Below are 20,264 nucleotides of genomic sequence, written 5' to 3'. Positions count from 1 at the left end.
ATCCGAACCCGTCCCAAACCCGTTTAATAATATCCGCACAATACCCGAACCAGATACAAACCAGCAACTTAGCAAATAATTTTTTTAATTTATTTCAATGACAAAACCAAATAAACTATCTAACAGTTGCACAACCCAATAGGAGAAGAAATGTTTAATGACAAGAACAAGCAACTCAGCAATCCAGCAAATAATGATTTATAATCAAATAATTAGATTAATTGTTCATAAATTTTAAAAATCAACAGTATTACATTAATCAAATAGCAAATCATTAGATTTTTTAACATATCCAAATAATCAGATTAATAGTTCATAAATTATAAAATTCTTTAAGAACATACACATAAAATATCTTGAAACCTGAAGAGAGTTACAGTCAAAGCAGATGTCGCCGATTGAGGAGAGAAGGGTTGTCTCTAGCGTCAGTGAAGTGCGGGGAAAGAAGCGTAAATCGAAAAGAGTAGATTTCACCCGACTGGGAAGAGAGAAGGAGATATCGCCGACGCCGATCGGATAGAGGGAATAGTTGTCTTCAACTGGAAAGTCGGAGATGTCGCCGCTGGAGAGAGAGAAGGAGATATTGCTGACGGGGAGAGAGAAGATTTATCGTCGACTGGGGAGAGAAAGGAGACGTCGCCGGTGATGACTGGGCTGCCGGCAGTCGTCAGTGAAGTGGGGGAGAGGCGTGACCGAGAACTATGGGAAGGGAAGCGGGGGAGAGAGAGAGACGTAGACGAAAAGAGGAAAGAGTAAAATGAAAAAATAAATTAGGGATTAGTATTAGTTTTGTTAGTATAGTTAATTGGGTTCGGATAACGGGTATCCGATCACCTAATCCCGAACCCTACCCGAATCCGAGATGGATAAAAATTTTCAAATCCAAATTCGCCCAAATCCGTTCTAATAGAGTTTGAGCGAATCGGGTACCCGTGAAAATCCACCCGCCTGCCATCCCTATTGATGAGTTTCAGGCGGATGAAGCTTTATTTTTATTTAAATCATTTTAATATTTATTAATTTAATTTTTATATTTAATACGTTAATAAATTATTTGTAAAAAGCAAATTATATATTAACAATCATATTTTTAATTTATATATATATTATGCAATAAATTGTCAATGGTATGCATGTTAAATAAATAAAATATATATTTATTTTTATTTTACATATCAACATCTTCACTAAATATTCAGGATATTTTATTTGTAATTAATAATCTGTTATCAATTATCAAAAATTCCAGCACGAACAACAACGTCAACCTCACTGCTTCCTTCACCGAAAAGCAGGATATAAGGCACAACCCATAAATGGCAGCAACGCGTCCCAACACCAAGGCAGAGAAAGCACAACAACAGAAATCGCACATGCAACCAGAGAAAAGAAGGCTCTTAATTGGACAAAACAGCTCGAAAAGACAAGCAGCATAGGAATTGCAAATGCCAAAACAAAAGAAAATCTCTCTAACGGCAAAGGAATCGAGCCAATCACCCTCATACCGCAGATTCGAGAAAACCAGCTCCCAACTGTCAATTGCTGAGTATCTGCGAAGAAACCAAAAAAGAAAGAAAGAAATACAACAAAAAGAAGAACCACCATCTTTAACGAGGGCGATGAAGACGGCGGAAAGAAAACAGAACTAATACACGATGTCGGGCAGGTAGGAAACAAAACAAACTGAAAGATCACAAAATGGCAACTGCCAGAGCTCCGATGAAACAAAGACAAGTGAAACTCAAGCGAAATCCTCACACCACTTTCCTTCCTCTCTTCTCGCCTCTGTTTCCCTTTCCCTTCCTTTTCGACGTTACACTTCAAAAGGAGTTCCCACTCATTATTGCAATTATTATCAATCATGAACCATATAGTATATTTAACGCTTAAAAACCAAATAGGCAATTGCCACAACGTTAATCACCCATATCCCTGCCAATGATGCCGCACTCCGAATCATCAGCCATACTGCCATTATCAAAATGAGGAGTGTTACATCATCTATACAAATCTCTTTTCTCCGGTTAAGACGAATTGCAATCTAATCAAATATATATATATGTGAATAGGAGATAGTATCTTCTAAATTCTTCATATTAAATAATTAAATAATGTATTTATAAACATTGTTGTCAGCAAGACCAATAAAAATTTATAAAAAAAAAAACGAAAAAGACAAAAGACAAGGAGGCCGAGATTGATCTTTTCTGCAAGTTTTAAAAGTACGCTGAGGAATGAAATAAAGAAAAAAGAAAACAAATAAAAGACCATATGAGTTTGTAATTGTATACATATAATATTATCATCAAAATTTTATCAAATTTAAGCACCATTTAATTTTTATTTAGAAAAATATTTTTCATGTAATTTTTTTTCAAATAATTTATTTTTAATCACTTAAACACAAGATTAAAAACATTAAAATATTAATAAATTTTAAATAAAAAATTTAAGTAAAATATTTTATGACAATTTGTCTGGGAATTTCAAACATCAAAATAGAAGTAATCCAAACCAAGTAAATGAAATATTCATTTAATACAATTAACATTTGAAGTTATTGCTCATTCTGTTGACCTCCTGAATTGCGCACAGACAATAAGCAGAAAAGTAGGCCCCAAAAATTTGGAAATTTGGAAAGAGAAAAAACAACAGAAGACTGGCAAATATAAAAACTGCCAGAACCATTTCCCATATCCAATATTGGGCTGTACAAAATATTAACAACTTAATCTCTCATAGCATGGTAGCCTGTGATATATATATGTATTATCTACATAACCATACCTTTATGACCCACCAAAATCAACCAAAACCAAACCCTTCACTGGCTTCATGAATGGCAAGCAGCAACCTCTCTTCCAGATGTTGTTTGGAAGGGTACTCTGGTAAATCCAACTGATTGAAACTGTAAGAAAATTCGTGTGAATTTTAAGTCAGGATTAGCATTCCACATGATCTTCAAAATAAATAATAAGCAATCAAAATATAAGTTTACCAAGTATGAGCAGAAGGCAATCTATCAGGGGTTCCATATGCCTTGTGTATTTGGAACTTCTGTGAACCTGAAATCCCTTGAAGTGCACTAAAGCCTTCTAAAGGCACCTGGAAGGACCCAAAGACCGGTTTCTCATTTTAATAAGCAGGAATAAGAGCCAAAAACACAAGAACAATTAACGGCAACAACTAAATAAACTAATAAAAAAATTTGGATCTTATTTCCCAGAAAGTTTTTACAGTTACATTTCCACAATCATAAGCTCGAATTGAATTATCTGCAGATCAGTTATTAACAATTGCTTAAGAGATAATACATCAATCAGGCATATGAACAAAATTAAAGATGCAACATAAGTAAAATACCTTTGAGGTGCCTGTCACAAACTGCAGAAGGCGAGCCTTATCCTCTTTGCTGAACCCTTGAACCACCTCCCAAAACCACTGTATGACAGGGGAAGCAGCACTGTATCCAGAATACTCGGTGTTCGCCCTCATGTCATCCACTGAAAGGCATTATGGAGAACCACAACTTCAAAAATCGTGCAACATTACATACCCAGTAAAAGGTCAGAACTGAGAGAAACTCACAATCAATATCTGGGAGTCCACTTATCAACAATTCTAATTCCTTGTCATTAAAAATAGATATCAATTCCCTATGAACCAATTCACTGAATCCTTCCAAGAAGGCATTTATTTGAGGACGGATAGCAGTTGTCAACCGATGCTCAGCAACTAAATCAACATATTGGTGCTTGTTTTCCTCGGTAACTTTGACATTACGTCCACCAGGAATCAGTTCATGATCTGTTACCTGCATTAATGTGCACCAGAATTTTTTAAATAAAAAAAAGCAAAGACGAAAATTCTGAAACCATAAAAGAACAGAATGCAAGCACAAAGGGGTGGAATCATTACTTGAGTCCGTTCATACAGTATAAGCTTCTCTTCATCAGCATCAATACTGAAAGTAAGGTCCAAAACATCACTTATATCATTCTGCAAAATCCAAAAAAGTTAACCCAATAAGAAATACAATCCAATCAAAAAGTTTTAACCAATAAGAGTATGAGCTAAAGAAACACAGCCTCACAGCATACCTCAAGCATCCACTTAAGATTTTTGAAGTAATCGGGATCAATGGCTTCAATGTCATGATATGTAACTTTAACTCCTAAAATATGCTTGTAGAAAGATCTAGTGAAATGAACATCCAACAATTGCCCATCAAAAAGTGCTTTCCCCACCTGCAAAAGATCGATAAGAATGAATATTAAAAACACATGAACTATTCAAACAAACAAAATCATCTACAGAAAATGGAACTCACAACTCTCCCAACAAATTTGAAGTAGGACAAATGTTCTGTTTGGTAAACAGAGTTAGGGTTAGGCTGAAACGTAGAATCATTTCCCACTGTTGTAAAAAGCAGTGCTCCCTTGTCAAAAATAACCCTGGACAGCAACTGATACCATTCCCTTGTAAGTCCACCAGCATCAATACCTTCCTCTCCTTGAAAATGAACAGTCAGTCTCCCTTTCAAATCTTGGGTTGACCTCATGCGTAGTTGATTATATGAATCTTCAAGAATATAAGCTCTTCTCACAGAAATTCTCAAAGGACTTTGATGATGATCATGCTGATGCTTTATTTTTGATCTAAAGTGAGACCGTTTATTGTCAAAATCAACAAACCGAGGAACCTTCAGCATAAGTGAGAAGGACTTCTCGAGCAATCCAGGATTTTGGCGGATGAAAGAATTAAGGAGCTTTCTATGCTTCTCAGAAAATTTCACAAATGCCATGTGTTTTTCATCCACTTTAATAACAGGGACTGAGGTTCTCTGATGGGCAGTAGGTGTGATCACATCTTCAACTTCAGAAACTGCACCATAGTCCTGACTGGAACCAGGCTGTGCAGGATGCAACTTTTCACACATTACAAAGAAGGACTCAATATATGGTAAGATGTTGTGAGAGCCTGCAGGGAGTGGAGGTGTTACACCAGATGGTTTTGATGTTGAAGTTCTTGGAAGTAGCAAATCAGGAACGGAATCTGAGTAGCTCTCTATCTTGCTTATGCAAGTGCTCAGCTCCAGCCACAAAGGCTCTAAAGCTCCATTGATGTTGCACAACTGAGGAAGAGCAGCACTTTGCTGCTCCTCTGGAATAATCTGCTGGCTCTTCTCTTTGTCAACTAACGAGGAAACAAGAGAGCTCAATGCCTGCAGAACCCGTAAAATAGCAGCTCCATCAGAAGAAGTTGTCCTAAGGAGAGCTTTCACTTCTTCACCAAACAGTCGTAGCTCATTCATAGCAGATTTAGTCAGATTCTGTACGGCATCTGCTAGCTCAGTAATAAACAGTTGACAATGAGTTGGGGCAATTGCCACCAGCTTCTTTATTACCTCCGCTACAAGAGTATACGCATTATCTGACAGACTGGGAGGAAAGGCAGTGTGTCAGATAAAACATGTGATCTAAGCGTCTAAAATGATTAATATTAGCAGAGCAACCGAAGCAAAAGGCAGTTACTAATTTGTCAGTTTAAATCCTCTTGCACACAAAACACACAGAACATAGTATTGCATGGGCATAAGCAATAAAAATGGTCATTAATATAAATAATGAATTACAAGTATACAACAGCAGATAGGAAGTTTGACTACAGGTCATCATACCCTTCCCGAGCAAGAAATGAGCACAGAAGTCGAAGTTCTGTTTGTGGCAGGTTCAATAGAACAGCTTCAGTATCACATTCATTATTTGGACCAGGAGTGGCGGATTTGGAGGAATCAATAGCTATGGACGATGAACCAGCAATAGCAATGCTGACTTCCATATTTGTTTTCACATCTGATGTGGAATTCTGGGGAGTAGATGGTTGTTCAGTACCAGCCCCAGATTTATCTGATGAACTTCCCTTGCATTCAGCACTGTCAATGATTACCTCCAACAAGTTAAGCAGCTGTAGATGGAAAAAGAAACTAGTGAACAAATCTCCATATCAACTGGCACAAATACGCTGAAAATATTTACTTCTTACAAACCAAAACATCAACTGGCCAAACCATCACCTGCTCAAGATGTGCTATGCTCCTTGAATAAAGAGGTTGGTTCAAGAGGCTCAAAAGCAAGGCAATGGATATATATCCTTCCAAATGCTGTTTTGAATCCTTTTCATACTCTTCCACTATCATCACAGCTTTACCACGTGATTGATCAGAGTTCTCACGCTGCTGTAATGTGGGAAGAGGAAGCCTAAACTGCAGCAAAATTTTTGCCACATAGGGATGATTTCGAGCCAAGTAAGTCAGTGTCTCAAGGATACGCCGAGATACTAAGGGCGGGACCCCTACAAAGCAAACAATATAAGATATAGGGCTTAAAGAAATTATGCTACAAAACATATCTCATGGGACTGACATTCCGCAAATATGGCTAAACTTCTTATCCCCAACATCCTAATAGGAAATGTACTTCTAATCAGGGTCAGATGCGGAATTACATGTAGCGGGTGGCTAAACTAAACTTAAAAAACCCAGTTATAAATTTATAATTAATAAAAACTTGCAATTATATTTCTATCAAACAACAACCAACATTGTGTCATACTAAATAATCAACAGAGATTTAACCAACAAGGTCCATTATATAAGTATTAAGAAATCCACCCCGACCCAATTCAGAACCTACAATATTTAAGTGAAAAAATCTGGGTTAAAGATATCAAAATATAATTAGAATACCAAAGGTTTATAATCTTCTCACAAGCTACCATGTAACAAATTGTTCTTACTAAACAATCCTACCAAGTGTGTAAAACTATTTTTTAATAAAAATAAAACAATATTTTAAATAATTACTTATAATTATTAAAACAAACAATAACTAAAATTTTGACTCTATAGGGATAAAATAATTAGAACCAAATTTGTTATGCATAAAATTAATTTGATTTCAATAGTTAATTCATTTTTACAAAATATGGTAAAATTAATTTTAAATGTTAAATATTATGTGATTACGACTTCTAAAGGAAATTCAGAGAAAAAATAATAAATTAGTTATTAAAATTAAGACTTTAATAATTTAAATAAATATAATATTTTAGTTTTATATTTGTTTTTTTAGAAGGAGCCAATCATTACATTTCCACACCCTTAATTTTAAAATTACAATGATGATATAACTTATCTTTTGAAAATAAAAATTTGGAGGCGGCCAGGCCTCCTACCCCATTACCTAGGACCAACCCTGCTTCTCATAGAACTAAGGTTCAGACCTAAAATCACTAAAAATAAATTGTTACCTTTTGAAGGCTCCATAACTAATAAAACTTCATAAATAGAGCTAAACTGTTTTTCACCTTGAGATGAAAGAAACTAATGTTGGGCTAGTGACAAGACTTTCCATATCCTATAATTGATAATAAAAGTGACCAACCATGATCCATAATAGTTTTTTAGAACGTTTTCTAACGAGAACTAATTTTTTTAGACTTCATTAAATCCATCCAGAATACATCATACTACCCACATTAAATTTTCTTTTGAGTGTTTTATAATAGTCATAGCTGGCAACTAAAAGAGCATCAATAATTTAATTACTTTACCATCAAAAGACTGTGGACGAGAATACATCACACTGCTCTGGCAAGCATAAAGCCGATATGATGGCACAGCAGCATTTAAATAATGTGCAGATCGCCTTCTATCAAGCATCAACATGTCCATCAGGATTTTTACCAGAGCAGTTCTCGTGTCGCCATGAGCACATAAATTCAAGAGAAGCCTCTGGAAAGGACCTTTGTATAATGGCTGCAAAATCATATATTAATTCAGTACCTTAATTAGGAGATGGCACAAGAAAGGGGGAAAAAAGGAAATCACCTGAACAATGCGAAGCACTCGTATCATTGCTTGAAGAGATTCTGTCTCAACCAAAGGAGATCCATCAGCTTCAATGACTTTAGCATTGATAGACCTGCGTGAGGCAGTTCCCGCTCTCTCCAGGCTGTATCCAATACCTTCACCTCGCCTAGAAGATTCACCCCTACGACTTCTGGGATACATACCAAAGAGTGGACGGTTATGATAACGATGTGCAAATCTTTCACGTAACATGTTAGCCTCCGCAACAAGAGCAGGTGTGAGATTGGCAAGTACAGCATCAGATGATGTTAGGAGAACCTGAAGACCAAATGATAAAATCTCTTGAAGTTACATATTACCAATTCAGATAACGACAGCACAACAAAGAAAGTACCTCTTCACGCAAATCTGAAGGAAATGTTGCAATTATAGAGACTGTGTCCATTTCAACTGGTTGGCCTTCCAGTTCGTGGGATTGATGAAGCCTTTGTGCTTGCTGTTGTGCTATAACCTCTGCACGAATATCTGGAGGAAGGGCTGCAAGGAATTCTGGATCAATATCCCCAGTGTTCTGCTGTTCAGCGTTTGAAGGTTGGGCCACCTGACCCTGTTGAGCAGAAAGAACTTCAGCTCGCAACTCCTCAGGAAGAGCATCCAAGAATGCTGGATCTATTGATCCAGAGCCAGCCTCACCACCAACTTGCTGCTCAACAGATGGACCTTCTTGTTCTGCTTCTCTGCTTGAATTTTCTGAAACTTCAGTGACACTATGAAGTGATGCATCTCTCCCACTTACAGCTGTGGAATTCATAAAAGGAACATTTGTTCTTCTCATCCGACATGGCTGTGAATCCAAATGCATTCTATCTGTTGAGCCCGGCCTTTCTCCATCATCATGGCCATCAGCGCTTCCAATTTCAACATCTAGACTCCGAAGGCTTTCCCCTAGAGTAGCCCCACTCCCACTACTTTCCTGGCTGACAGCTTCAACATCCCGTACAGCAGCATCATTCTGTTCAAATTGCACTTCAACAGAATGCAAGTGAGAATCACTTGTTAGTGGCCTCATCTCAATATTGCTAGATCTGCTTACTGCAGCAGAAGATGGAGGCGGCACATTGTTGCTCCCATTATTCACATTGCTTTCAACAGGTGTATCAGGCACTGCATCTGTGCCAGGTAACTGGCCAATCTCACCATTGATTTTAGGTTCCACTGTTGATGTATTCTGATCAGAATACTTCTTAGGAGATGGTGCCGGTTGCCTCAACTGAGAAACAAGCAACTCTTCAAGGCCTTGGGGTACAGATGCACTAGATCCACCACTTTGCTGGTTATCATCACTCCACAAATTCAAACGGTGCCCATGACGCCCATTCCTTAGTGATCGGAAGATACTATCCAGCTGAGATGAAGTATTCTCCAAGTTCCTATCTGAAAAGAACATGTCATGAGCAATCACTGGAGAGGGAGAGAGAGAGAGAGAGGGGGGGGGGGGGGGGGCAGGATGAAATCATGTAACCATTAAAATCTAAATAAGCATGCAGGTTGCAATTTCAAGCATATATTATAACAGAACTAAAGCAAGAAAGAATAAATTAGCAAAAGAGTTCACCTGATTGTCTGCCAGAGGCTGAGCGTGATGCAGAAGGTCCAGCTAGGAGAGGATGGCGTGAAGGGACAGCAGTGTCACCATTTCTACCAAGAAGACTGTAAATGGATGTAGTTCGACCCTGACGTCTAGAACCAAAAACTTCAACTGGCATCACGTGAAGAGTTTCATTGGAGAAATTATGGTCCCGACCAAAAACTTCAATGTGATCAAAAACATTTATCCCATTGATACCCTCCTCCAGCCGAAGTATCACCCCATCCTCATCTTCCTCTTCCTCTTCATCATCTTCTTCCAACAATTCTTCTTCAAACTCATCATCGTCGATATCATGATCATCTTGGTCGATGTCGGGATGTGGCAAGTGATGCACTTCATCCTCTTCCAGATCATTATGATCCTCATCATCTTCTTCTCCATCATCGTCATTATCATCATCATCGTCATCATCATCATCCTCCCCATCTACCTCATCTCCATCATCCCCAGACATCTCCTCATCTTCATCTTCATCGAGAGTTTCTTGACCATGAGGCTGGATTTCAAATCGTATTCCAACAGTATCCATGCCATTTTCAAGACCCCTCATGTCCTGGGAAGTTTCCTGCATATAGTCATCCTCATTAGCAGGAGCATAACCACCATTAGGATCTTGGTCATGCTCCATATCATCTGCAAGAGCTTCAGATGGACCAAAGTTTTGCACACCATTAAATGATTCAGCATGGTCAGCAGACACAGAATCATGGTTGGATTCAGGCACGATCTCTGCGGACTGGGTTATATCAACAATATTCTCAGCTCTCCCTAATGTACTCTGAACAGGAGGTTTTGTTGAATTCTCGTTCTTCCCAATGTCAATGTTAACATGTTCTTTGGTCACCAATTCCAAAGCTTTGATAACCGCAGTTACAACTTTAGGCGAGTCGGTATGATCCAGATCCAACACCTCAAGAGTTCGAGTCAAGGACTTGACCAGACCAACATCTACAAAAGTAGCAGAAGCTTCTGGTGAGATGTATGAACCTGTAGGTGTACGGGCAGCCAGTACATCATTAAGAAGATCAATATTCGTATGTATATCATTAGTTGGTGGCCTAGAACCATTGCATGAATCAACAAAGTCATTCAAAATGTAACTGATCTCTGTAAACACCCTCTTTCTTGCCTCAGTTGAGCGAACACAGGATGCCACCAAAAGCTGGCTTGCCCTGGTTGCCAGTTTATGTCTCCAGTCACCATCTAATTTCTTATCTTTTTTCACATTTCGAGAATAAGGAATATACTTGCCAAGAATGTGGTGAAATATTCCCCCACTCCACAAACAAGTAGAACCCTTCTGACCCCTTAAGCTACTAATTTCAGTGTCTCTTCTCAATAAAACATGAACGGATGAAGAGTACATTAACACAATTTCAGTCAAAAGCTTCAGGATGAATACAACCTTTGCAAGCGATGCAGAAGCTTCCTGGCTACTGCTTTCTTTCTCTTCACAAACAGTGGCTATAGCTTTTCCCTTTCCTTTCCCCTTGATTGCAGCAACATCAACATCCATGTTAGTTGATGATGACACATCCTGGGGCACATCTACCACTGCCTCATCTTTTGAGGGAGGCACAAAGCTACTGACTACACCCAAAAGAAGTTCAATCACAGTTATAAAGCTTTGAGGAAATTTTCGGTGTACTTTAGCACTCTTGGAATTAGAATCATGAAGTTTTCCCTGCACATACCCTGTTGCAAGTGTGTGCATATTGCCCCAAGTAGCCTTGCCATCATTTGTGTGTGATTTATCTTTTTCCAACATTTTGTCCTTCTCCTTCTCTTTCTCTTTGCTTTTATCTTTCTCACGGTCCTTCAGCAACACAATGTAAGGCCTTTCTCCTACCATCTCAACTTGGCAAACAGATTGTGCAGCCCGCATAAAAATTAAGGGATCCCGGGCGATGACAGAGCTTAAGATTAAAAGGAAATTGCGTGGAGTGACCCTTCCATTTGAATGCCTATTAGCAGCAGCCACAAGGCTGTGCTTTATCTCAGATTCCATCGCTTGCTGAAGAGTTTGGGGATCTTCAAGGACATGACGGACTATAGTAGCAGCAATATTATCAAATCCAGTAAAAAGGCTGCTTGTCGGCAAATTCAGCAGTGAACTTACACCCTCAGCTTCAAGAAAGCAAACAGCAATAGAATGATTTCTTGTCAGAGTGGAACATAACTGCAGAACAGCATGCATCGTCTCAGATGGAAGCTGGTTCTTGATACAATGGCAGGCAATCTGAATAAGTCTCTTCTGCTCTTCTGCCTCTATTTTCTCTGTGGGTGATCTTAGTGCAGACTGCAATCTGTTTTCCTTGTCCTCGTCAATATTGATTGAGGTTTGCTGGCTGTTCAACTCATCCCTTTTCAACTGCTCGACAATTTCAGAATTCAGTTTCTGATCCACCTGAAGTATGCGGTCGACAGCAAGAAAAGCTGCTGTTACCCATTTGGGAACCTGATGCTTCTCTTTGTCCACAGAACCAGAATCCCACTGGTAAAGTAAATCAGACACAATTTTAACAAGGCCATCCTTTAAAGCAATTTCTCGTGCTGGACCATCTTCATGAAGAATCAAGGCAAAGACATGAAGAAGAGCAGATAAAGTAGTACTGTTTCTGGCATCAGAATTCAAGCTTTGATCCTTAACTTGGTCAAGAATAAATGAGATGACACTAGACCTATATTGGCCATTACTTTGAGTGCAAATCAACAGAAGAAGATCGCAAACTGAGAAAGCAAGAGGCTCCTTCACTTGCAAAAGCTTTATGCATGTTGATAACAACTCATCAACAGGAGGAAGTTGGACAATCTCTTCTTCAACCTGTTGACCATTGGCATTTGCATCCTCTTCCTTTATATCTGATTCTGAGTTCCCCAAAGACATGGCAAGTGCACGAGCAAGCTCATCATCTTCTGGAGTTTCCTCAGGGTGGGAAAATAACCACTCCATTGCCAATTCCACGCTATTTGATCCAACTTGCCTTAGGGCTTCTTCTGCCCTCATCCTGGAAAAACCCATCTCCACAATGGTTGAAATGGTGGCTTCATTAGGGGGAGGACCAGTAATACGAGCACTCACATTGTTATTCACATTTTTCACTTCCACCCCAGAATAAACATGCCTGATGATAGAAATAACTGTAACAATGAAATCATTACTGCAATTGGTTAACTGAGGGTGAGTCCATATAGGAAGCACTGCCTTCAGCACCATAGACTGGAGCACTTTAACAAATGTCTCGGCATCCCGAGGAAAAGGTGAGGCTCTATTTGCCAAAGGTTGTGCGAGCAAGTGCTTTGTAAATGGAGACAAAATAGATGATGATGTGACCAGATGATCCATAAGTTTACCATAGCTCGCTAAGGGACCATAAATCCAGGAATGATCCTCATCTTGTTTGACATTACCATCATCGGTCTCCATGGGGGATGCAGTTGCCCTATTAACCGCAAAGAGCAATTGACCGGTAGCTTCAAATGTGGTCAAAACTGATTGAACAACTCCATGCCCATATAAGCAATTTAACAATATTGGATTACAAGAATCTGGCCTGTCCAGCAGAATGCCATCTATGAAATCAATAACCTTGCGGAAGTAACGGCACTTTGTTGTTATAGATACCTCTGATCCAGGGGGACAAGCATGACCACCAAAATTCATATGATCCAGAGAAATAGAAGCAAAAATCCCAGACACAACTTTAGAAGAAGGGGAAACATTCACAGTATCATCCCGCCGTCGAGAAGGAAGTAACATTGCCTTTCCCAACTCCTGACTCAAATGCATGATATGAAAAGAAAGTGATCTCACCATGTCACAGCAGGAGGTATAATATGATCTCTGCTTGTCATAATCCTTTTTACTCATAGCCCCAGCAGCATCCGAAGTTTCAGAATGACACGATTGGTGAATGGATCCAAAGCGGCTTGAAAGACCATCAGTGCTCAATCTTTGTGGAAATCCAGTAGCACGTCCTAGATCACGGTAAAGGTTTATGAGGTCAAAAACCTGAGATTCAACCCTCCAGCCTGATGTCCTCCTCCTCAATAATGGATTAAGGAACTGCCTAAAGGAATTAAATCGTTGTTCTTCAGTTTCATCTATATTAAGTTCAGTCTGTTGCAACTCAGAACCAGAACCAGTACCGCCCTCCTCTATCTCAAGATGTGCATCTTCAAGCATAGCAATATGCCAAAGAACTTCACGATGCACACGACCAATATCCTCCAAAACATCTTTGCTACCATTACCAAATTCCGTAAGAAGTGCAGTTACCCAGCGATTGTCTTTTGAGGCAGCAAGAAACAGAAGAAACTCAACAAGGAACAGTGAAGGAAAGATTTCAGTATCTGGTGTTGTCCTAGGGTCGAGCAAAAAAGAGCCTGAATTCGCACCAAAACCAGCCAAAGCTTTCTTAAGATGGTCTCTAAGAGAAAAACAGAAAGCGCGTGCCAGAGGTGCAGAGTGGTGTTGAGTAAAACCCTTAAAAACCATGGTGCTGTGTAGTGCAATAGACATCCCTTCAGGTGACTGAACAATATTTGGCTGCAAAAGAAGCTTCAATAATGCTTCAATCCCTGACTTCTCCACAAATAAGCGACATGTTTCAGAATTTTCCATTGTTCTGTGAAGCAGCACCATCAAATGAAAGATGCACAGTTGAACAAACTGTTCGTTGCTGATCCCTTCAGCACCCAAATCAACCCCACCATCTAAACAACAATGCCCATCATTTTCCTTTACTCCAGAATCCATTTCCATTTCAGCAACATTCTCTGATGGCCCTGCAGAATTGTTATCCCCAAAGGATGCAATTCTATCAACAATTTCAATAATTATATCAACACCTGTGCCTCTCAATGAAGACACATGACGCAAGAGCTCTTCAATAGCATTTGCCAAAGGAACAATGGCTTCATTCATGGCCATAACATATTTCTTGCTGGTGAAGATGTCAACAAGAAACCGTAATGCTGAAGTTTCTTTCACAGCTTCTAAGCCTTTGGCATTAAGACATATGGCACCAAGCCCATTTGGAACACAAGTAAGAGCCTTAGAAGAAGGAAGTAGTCCAGCCACAATTGAGGACAAAAATGCATCTGGAAGACCCATTTCATGCAAAGTAGGGAAATAAGTTGGATCCTTGTGGATAATTTCACTCATAACAGTCACAGCTGAGTAATAGATGTCCCCCCCAAATTTGTTTGCATTCCCATATATCAGCGACAAAGTAGAAGGCAAAGAACTGTCATGGGAATTTTGGGATCTGGTATTATTTGAAGAAGTTTGTGTAGCAGAGCCAAGTGCCTTCAAAAGAAATTTGATTAGCCTCTTCTGAGAATAGGTATGATCATCATTATATCTTGAGCATTCGCTGATGACCATTGAATTTTCATTTTCCCCAGCCAAACCAATAACTCTATGTACTTCTATCTTTAACCTCTGAGACAAAAGCTCTGCTCCCCCTAATTCCCTAAGCAGGGACACAGCTGAACTATTGTAATCCATGAGTTTTTGTAATGCTTTGACAGCCAAGTAGACAAGGTGCATGTGGTTAGGATCTGCATCTTCCAAAAGAGGTAAGAATGTAGGAACCATTCCAGAACCCCTCACGTTACTCCCTGAAGCTGATGATGAAACAATGTGGAGCAAATAGAACTGAAGAAGCGCTTCAACAAAGGCAAGAGAAGATGGATCACTGGAGTTCTTTAAAGATAGAACAGCTCTCTGAAGCACATTCAATAGAATCATGCGGTTCCCCACTGCGAAACTGATACTAGACCCACTCAGGATTCGTGCCCGCTCATGGGATGCTGAATAAGCAGCTAACTGAGCTCCTAAGGCAAGCATTGCAAGAGTTCTAATGGTTCCAGGAACAGTTTCCTCTGACCGCACAATTCTAATCAACTCATTTGTATACTCAGGCTCATTAGCAAAAAAAGACGTCAGTTCATCATTAGCATCACTAGACTGAACAAGTACAATGAATGCAAGGAGGCAAATCCTGCTGTACATCCTGCAAACCCTGGGGGAACGAAAAGCTCGAGCATATCTAATTCTGGTTAGTAAAGAAAATTGAAGGTCAGGAGGCACATTATACTGCTCAATGCACTGTTTCATCAACTGCTGATCGTCTTCCTTCCGTAAATGTAGATCTGGTATGTGTATAACTCTCAAGCCAGAAGAATTTGCATTGCCACTACTATCCCTCATTTTTTCAGCACTGAAACCATGCAATTCAAAATAGAGGGTGGAACCAATCCTGTATTGAGATTTGTCATGATCATTCTCCACTTCAGATGGGAATAAACACAATCCTTCTTCTTGACTTCTCTCGTTTGCCATGACACATGAATACAAGCCCAAGCCCTCCTCCTTGCTTCCCCAGCCCTGTGCAAGGGACAGGAGATAGCTGTTCAGTGAGCCACATCCAATCAATTTACCAGTCCCATGCAGTTTAGAGGGGTTAATTTTCACAAGTGCTGAAAGCGTCTCCAGTGTAGCTATAAGAACCTCAGGGTCTGTGGACGATAGCAGAAGCTTGAAGTGCTGCAACGCCAAGTGAATAAGATCACATATTAGAGGAACAATTGTTGCATATACTCATATATTCTAGCCAATAACATGTTCAAGCAGTCTCAACAAGCATTAAAAACTAATGTATACAACATGTTATTCTCTGCTCTAATAAAAGAAATTAAATAAAAAAAAATACCTCTATGCCATCAAATGAACTTTTGTTATGGCAATTCTCTAAAATTATTTGCATAGCTCGAAGTATTTGCAGGACAGCCTGCTTCGGAAATGGACTATCATTTTCTGAAACATTATGTGTCAAGAGAAGATCATTCCTACTAGACAAGTATGTCTTGAAGTAAGTATCAAAATGTAGAAACAATGGCCTCCAATGATGAAAATTCCCCTGCAAATAAAAGCATCAAACAAGGAAAGGCAGCTAAATAAAGAAGAGGAATGGATTTGTTTTCTTCTCTCTCCCCCTCACTGTGAAGAGAAAGGAAAAAGATGTGAAGGAAGAGAGAGGAAAAGGGGGGCTCCATCCGGCAGGAGAAATGTCCCTTTACCTTACTGTACTCCCAGTGAAAGCCAGAAAGGGGTATTGCTATATCTTGCAATGGACTCTGTATCACCTTGTCAATGAATGCTTTAATTTTAGCAGGCTGCAAGTAGCAATAAATGTCAAACCCTTTTGTAAAAAATAAGAACACTCCAAGAGGAGATAATTAAAATTGGTTTCATTAATGAATGCTAGAAACACGCTGACAAAAGCCATCTTCCAATATTTGATGAAAAGAAAAAGGTCGATCAGCTTCCTACACAACTGATGCATGTAAAAAGCAAAAGCTCAACTTCTTTTTTGATGCAGCAACTCTATCACAGCTGGAAAAAAATTGTTATCCTCTTTGGAAACCTAAGGCAAATATTTGGTCTAAGCATAAATGTGACTGTGGTTAGCATAGTTTATGCTTAGGGAATATTAAACTTATCATTATTATTGGGTTAAAAGCGTCTTAGTTAAGGATTCATTTGAATCCTAGTAGGACTATGATTAGTTGCAAGGCTTATGCTTTCATTAACGGGATTACAAGTCTTATAAGTTTTTTCTTTATGCTGTTTAGCAGGATGTTCCATGTATCTTTCTAATTTCTCTGATTTAACAATGTAGGACTATAAAATCAGTATATCATACAAAGACTAGATTGTTTGCATAAAGATACTAACAAGAACAAGGATAAAGTAGAAAATGACAGCAAGCACCACTAAGTGATAGGACAACAACTCTATTATTGCTGCAAATAGGTATAATCAAAACAACAATAATTTAGAAACTAGCAGGAATGCAGGTTAAATGGAAAAGTTTTCGACATGCACAAGTAAAATTTATTAAGATGATAAAGGAGGTGTTGGCAACACGAATCCCCAAACTTAAATAAAATAAGTGACTAAAAAGTCACAAATTTTGGTAAATTCAGCAATGTGTCAAGGTAAATCCCAAACTTGGATAAGACTTCAACATTACAACAAAGATGCAACATCCTGTTTGATGCAAATCATACAAGCAAAAATAAATTATCCTAAAATAATACAATTAAAAAATGTGCAGTATATCATTAACATACAAACCTGACATAGCATCAAAAAGACAGGAACTAGTCAAAACATACATAACTTGAAATAGTTCAAAACTCAAAATGAAAACCATAATTATTACATTCAAATAATCCATCTGAAATTACTGCAGAGCCCTTAGTTACAACAAAGGGAAGAGATCAGCTTAGGACTTTTGAGTTTTGGATGCTGAACAAACCAGGGTTAGAACACTGTGTCCTTTCGTGGATCTATGAGCTGAGAAATTTTGCTGTGGATCATAACAATGCAGATCCGAAATGCCACCGTTGGAAATGGTTTAAGAAAAAATTGTAAATCCATGCTCACTTTCTCTATATATATGTGTGTGCATGTGTGTGTGTGTGTGTGTGTGTGTATTGGCATTCAAATGTGCTTAAAATATACAAAACTAGTAAGAAAGAGCTGCTTGACATAACAAATGAGTTTTTAAACCACTCACCTTTTTTCAAGCCACAGTTACCTATATTAAATTTAGCAATGTATAAGAAACAACATTGTTGGACCTTCATTATGTTTCTGTGCAACATATTGTCAGAATTTGAGAATTTTTTGCTTCAAAAAGATGTCATGCACAAGGTACCTCGGTCAATACACAATTACTAAAGGAAAAAAAACCTACTAATCCTTTTATTTGATTAATGTCAATGCTGAGAAGCACAACTGTAGCCACGACTAAATACCACCGTGCGCAACCATGAAAAACTTAAAATAGTGATTCCAATTAGAATGGCCAACCAAAATGATGAAGCCAGAAATACTTGCGAAGCTCCCATAAGATTCTTTTACATATATAATAAAAAAAGAAAGAGGAATCAAAAGTAATCCCATTGCTTCATAGAACAATATTAATACACACTCATTGTGGCACCAGCCATACAATCAAAATATAAGAGGCAAAACTAAGTAACTTCTCGTTAAAAAATAGTCAACGCAAAATCCTAATGAGTTCACCAATCAGTTCCCGGTATTGCAAAACCCCAGTGATAAAAAAGCAGTACAAAAAACAGGAAAAAAAAAAACAAAAACTAATAATTACAAGAAAGAAAGAAAAAGAACCCCACCCAAAAAAAAGGTGAACTCACCGGCTCAGTGTCCAGTTTTATGGAAGGGCCGATTACACTTTCACCAGACAGAAGTTGCCGAAGCCTCGACGGGAAGCTCGATCTTGTCGTTGCCATTACGCCTCGGCTTCCTTACTTTCAACTATTACTGCTACAAAACAAACGCGGGGACAAAAGAAACACAGGGAAAGAAAATTAGAATCGGAGACTAAACAGAAAATAAATACCAAAAAGAAACAGAGCTACGATTTTGAAAACGTAGAAAATAAGAACAAATAGATCAGATACAAATACACATGGAGAAAGAAAGAACGGGAACCTGAGAAAGGAGCGAAAGAGACGGCGAGAGATAATCGAGAGATGCACACACATCCGAAGTATGGACTGTAGAGAGCGAAATGAAGAAGGAAGAAGAGGAGGCCAGAGATTGTTAGACTACAGTGAAAGAAAGAGAGGGGAGACCCCAAAGCAAAGAAAGGAGAGAGGAGAAAGGAGAGAGGGTGGGGCTGTGTTTGTTTCGTATACTTGTGTTTTGGGTTTGAGTTTTTAAAGAATATTAGCAATTAATTGGTGAAAATTTGTGATTTCAAAAAAATATTGGTGAAAATTTGTAATTAAGCAAAGGAAAGAGTGAGTTTTATCATTTAACTTAAGTACACACTGAGAATTGCTGAAACCCACCACACGAAAAAGGCGGTTTTGCCTTTGGCAACGCTTCTCCTTCTTTTCTCCTTTTCACGTGTCTTTTTCCTTCCCTTCTTTATTTCTTATGATTTTTTTTTTGTTGAAATCATTTTATAAATTATAAGTATCTATATTTATGAAAAGAAAAAATATATTATTTGTAATTCAATTAAATAAAATAATAATAATAATAATAATTTATTTTCATCTTTTAAAATTTTATTTAATCCCTTTAAATGATTAACACGTTATAAATGATGAATGAAAATGTTAACAATAATAAAATGTGAAGATATTTTCTATTATTGAATGAATTGTACATATAGAGATTTAAAAATGAATTGATATAATTCATCTATATTATAAAATTCTTAAAATTTTCATATCTATATTATAGAATTCTCAAAATTATTGATATAAAATAGACTTAAATAACTGAAGAATTATATATAAATTTTAAAAAATAGTTAAAAATAATAAATAAAGAGATAAAAGTGTACTATGAAATAAATTTTTTAAAAAATAAATTTGGAAACTGAAACATGAAGTCTACTATAATATAAGGTCGAATATTTTTTGTTTATAAAAATCATAAATAATTTTTTTAAAATATAAAATAAGTTGTTTTTTTTATTCTTAATAAAATCACCGTCTTATTAAAAAATCAATAATAAATTGTTCACCAAAATGAAAAGTAATAAAAAATTTTTTTCCAAATTATCCTTATTATTATATTGTCACTCATACACCCATAATCGTTTGTTTGGATGGAGCGAGACAAAGGTAAATAATGATGAGATAAAGAAAAGTAATGAAAGCTAAAAAAGAAATAAGGTTAAAAAA

General features: G+C 37.8%; 1 protein-coding gene across 4 annotated transcripts; it reads right to left on the bottom strand.

Annotated features, from left to right (window-relative positions):
• Nucleotides 1-1,121: 1,121 nt before the first annotated feature.
• LOC110606875 (E3 ubiquitin-protein ligase UPL2) lies at nt 1,122-19,305 on the bottom strand. Of its 4 annotated transcripts, XM_043953214.1 has the most exons (18): nt 19,057-19,305; nt 18,759-18,885; nt 16,611-16,706; nt 16,244-16,450; nt 9,489-16,077; nt 8,268-9,334; nt 7,892-8,191; nt 7,615-7,819; nt 6,077-6,354; nt 5,681-5,967; nt 4,331-5,441; nt 4,101-4,247; nt 3,919-3,999; nt 3,589-3,814; nt 3,364-3,503; nt 2,999-3,105; nt 2,788-2,908; nt 1,122-1,968 (listed from the first exon to the last, which is right to left on the bottom strand). In XM_043953214.1, exons 2-17 carry the CDS (start codon nt 18,852-18,854, stop codon nt 2,806-2,808), a joined length of 11,040 nt encoding a protein of 3,679 aa, XP_043809149.1. In that variant the 5' UTR covers nt 18,855-18,885; nt 19,057-19,305; the 3' UTR covers nt 1,122-1,968; nt 2,788-2,805. The 4 variants fall into 4 exon arrangements, with proteins under 4 accessions (XP_043809149.1, XP_043809150.1, XP_043809148.1 ...); XM_043953215.1 differs by lacking the exon at nt 1,122-1,968 and having other exon boundaries at nt 2,500-2,908; nt 18,759-18,888; nt 19,057-19,304; XM_043953213.1 differs by lacking the exon at nt 1,122-1,968 and having other exon boundaries at nt 2,500-2,908; nt 19,057-19,304.
• Between the last annotated feature and the right edge of the window lie 959 nt (nt 19,306-20,264).

The sequence above is a fragment of the Manihot esculenta genome, chromosome 18 (assembly GCF_001659605.2).
Source record: "Manihot esculenta cultivar AM560-2 chromosome 18, M.esculenta_v8, whole genome shotgun sequence".
Classification (NCBI taxonomy): domain Eukaryota; kingdom Viridiplantae; phylum Streptophyta; class Magnoliopsida; order Malpighiales; family Euphorbiaceae; genus Manihot; species Manihot esculenta.
The sequence above is the reverse complement of the archived record's forward strand: the minus strand, read 5'-3'. Positions and strand labels throughout refer to the sequence as shown.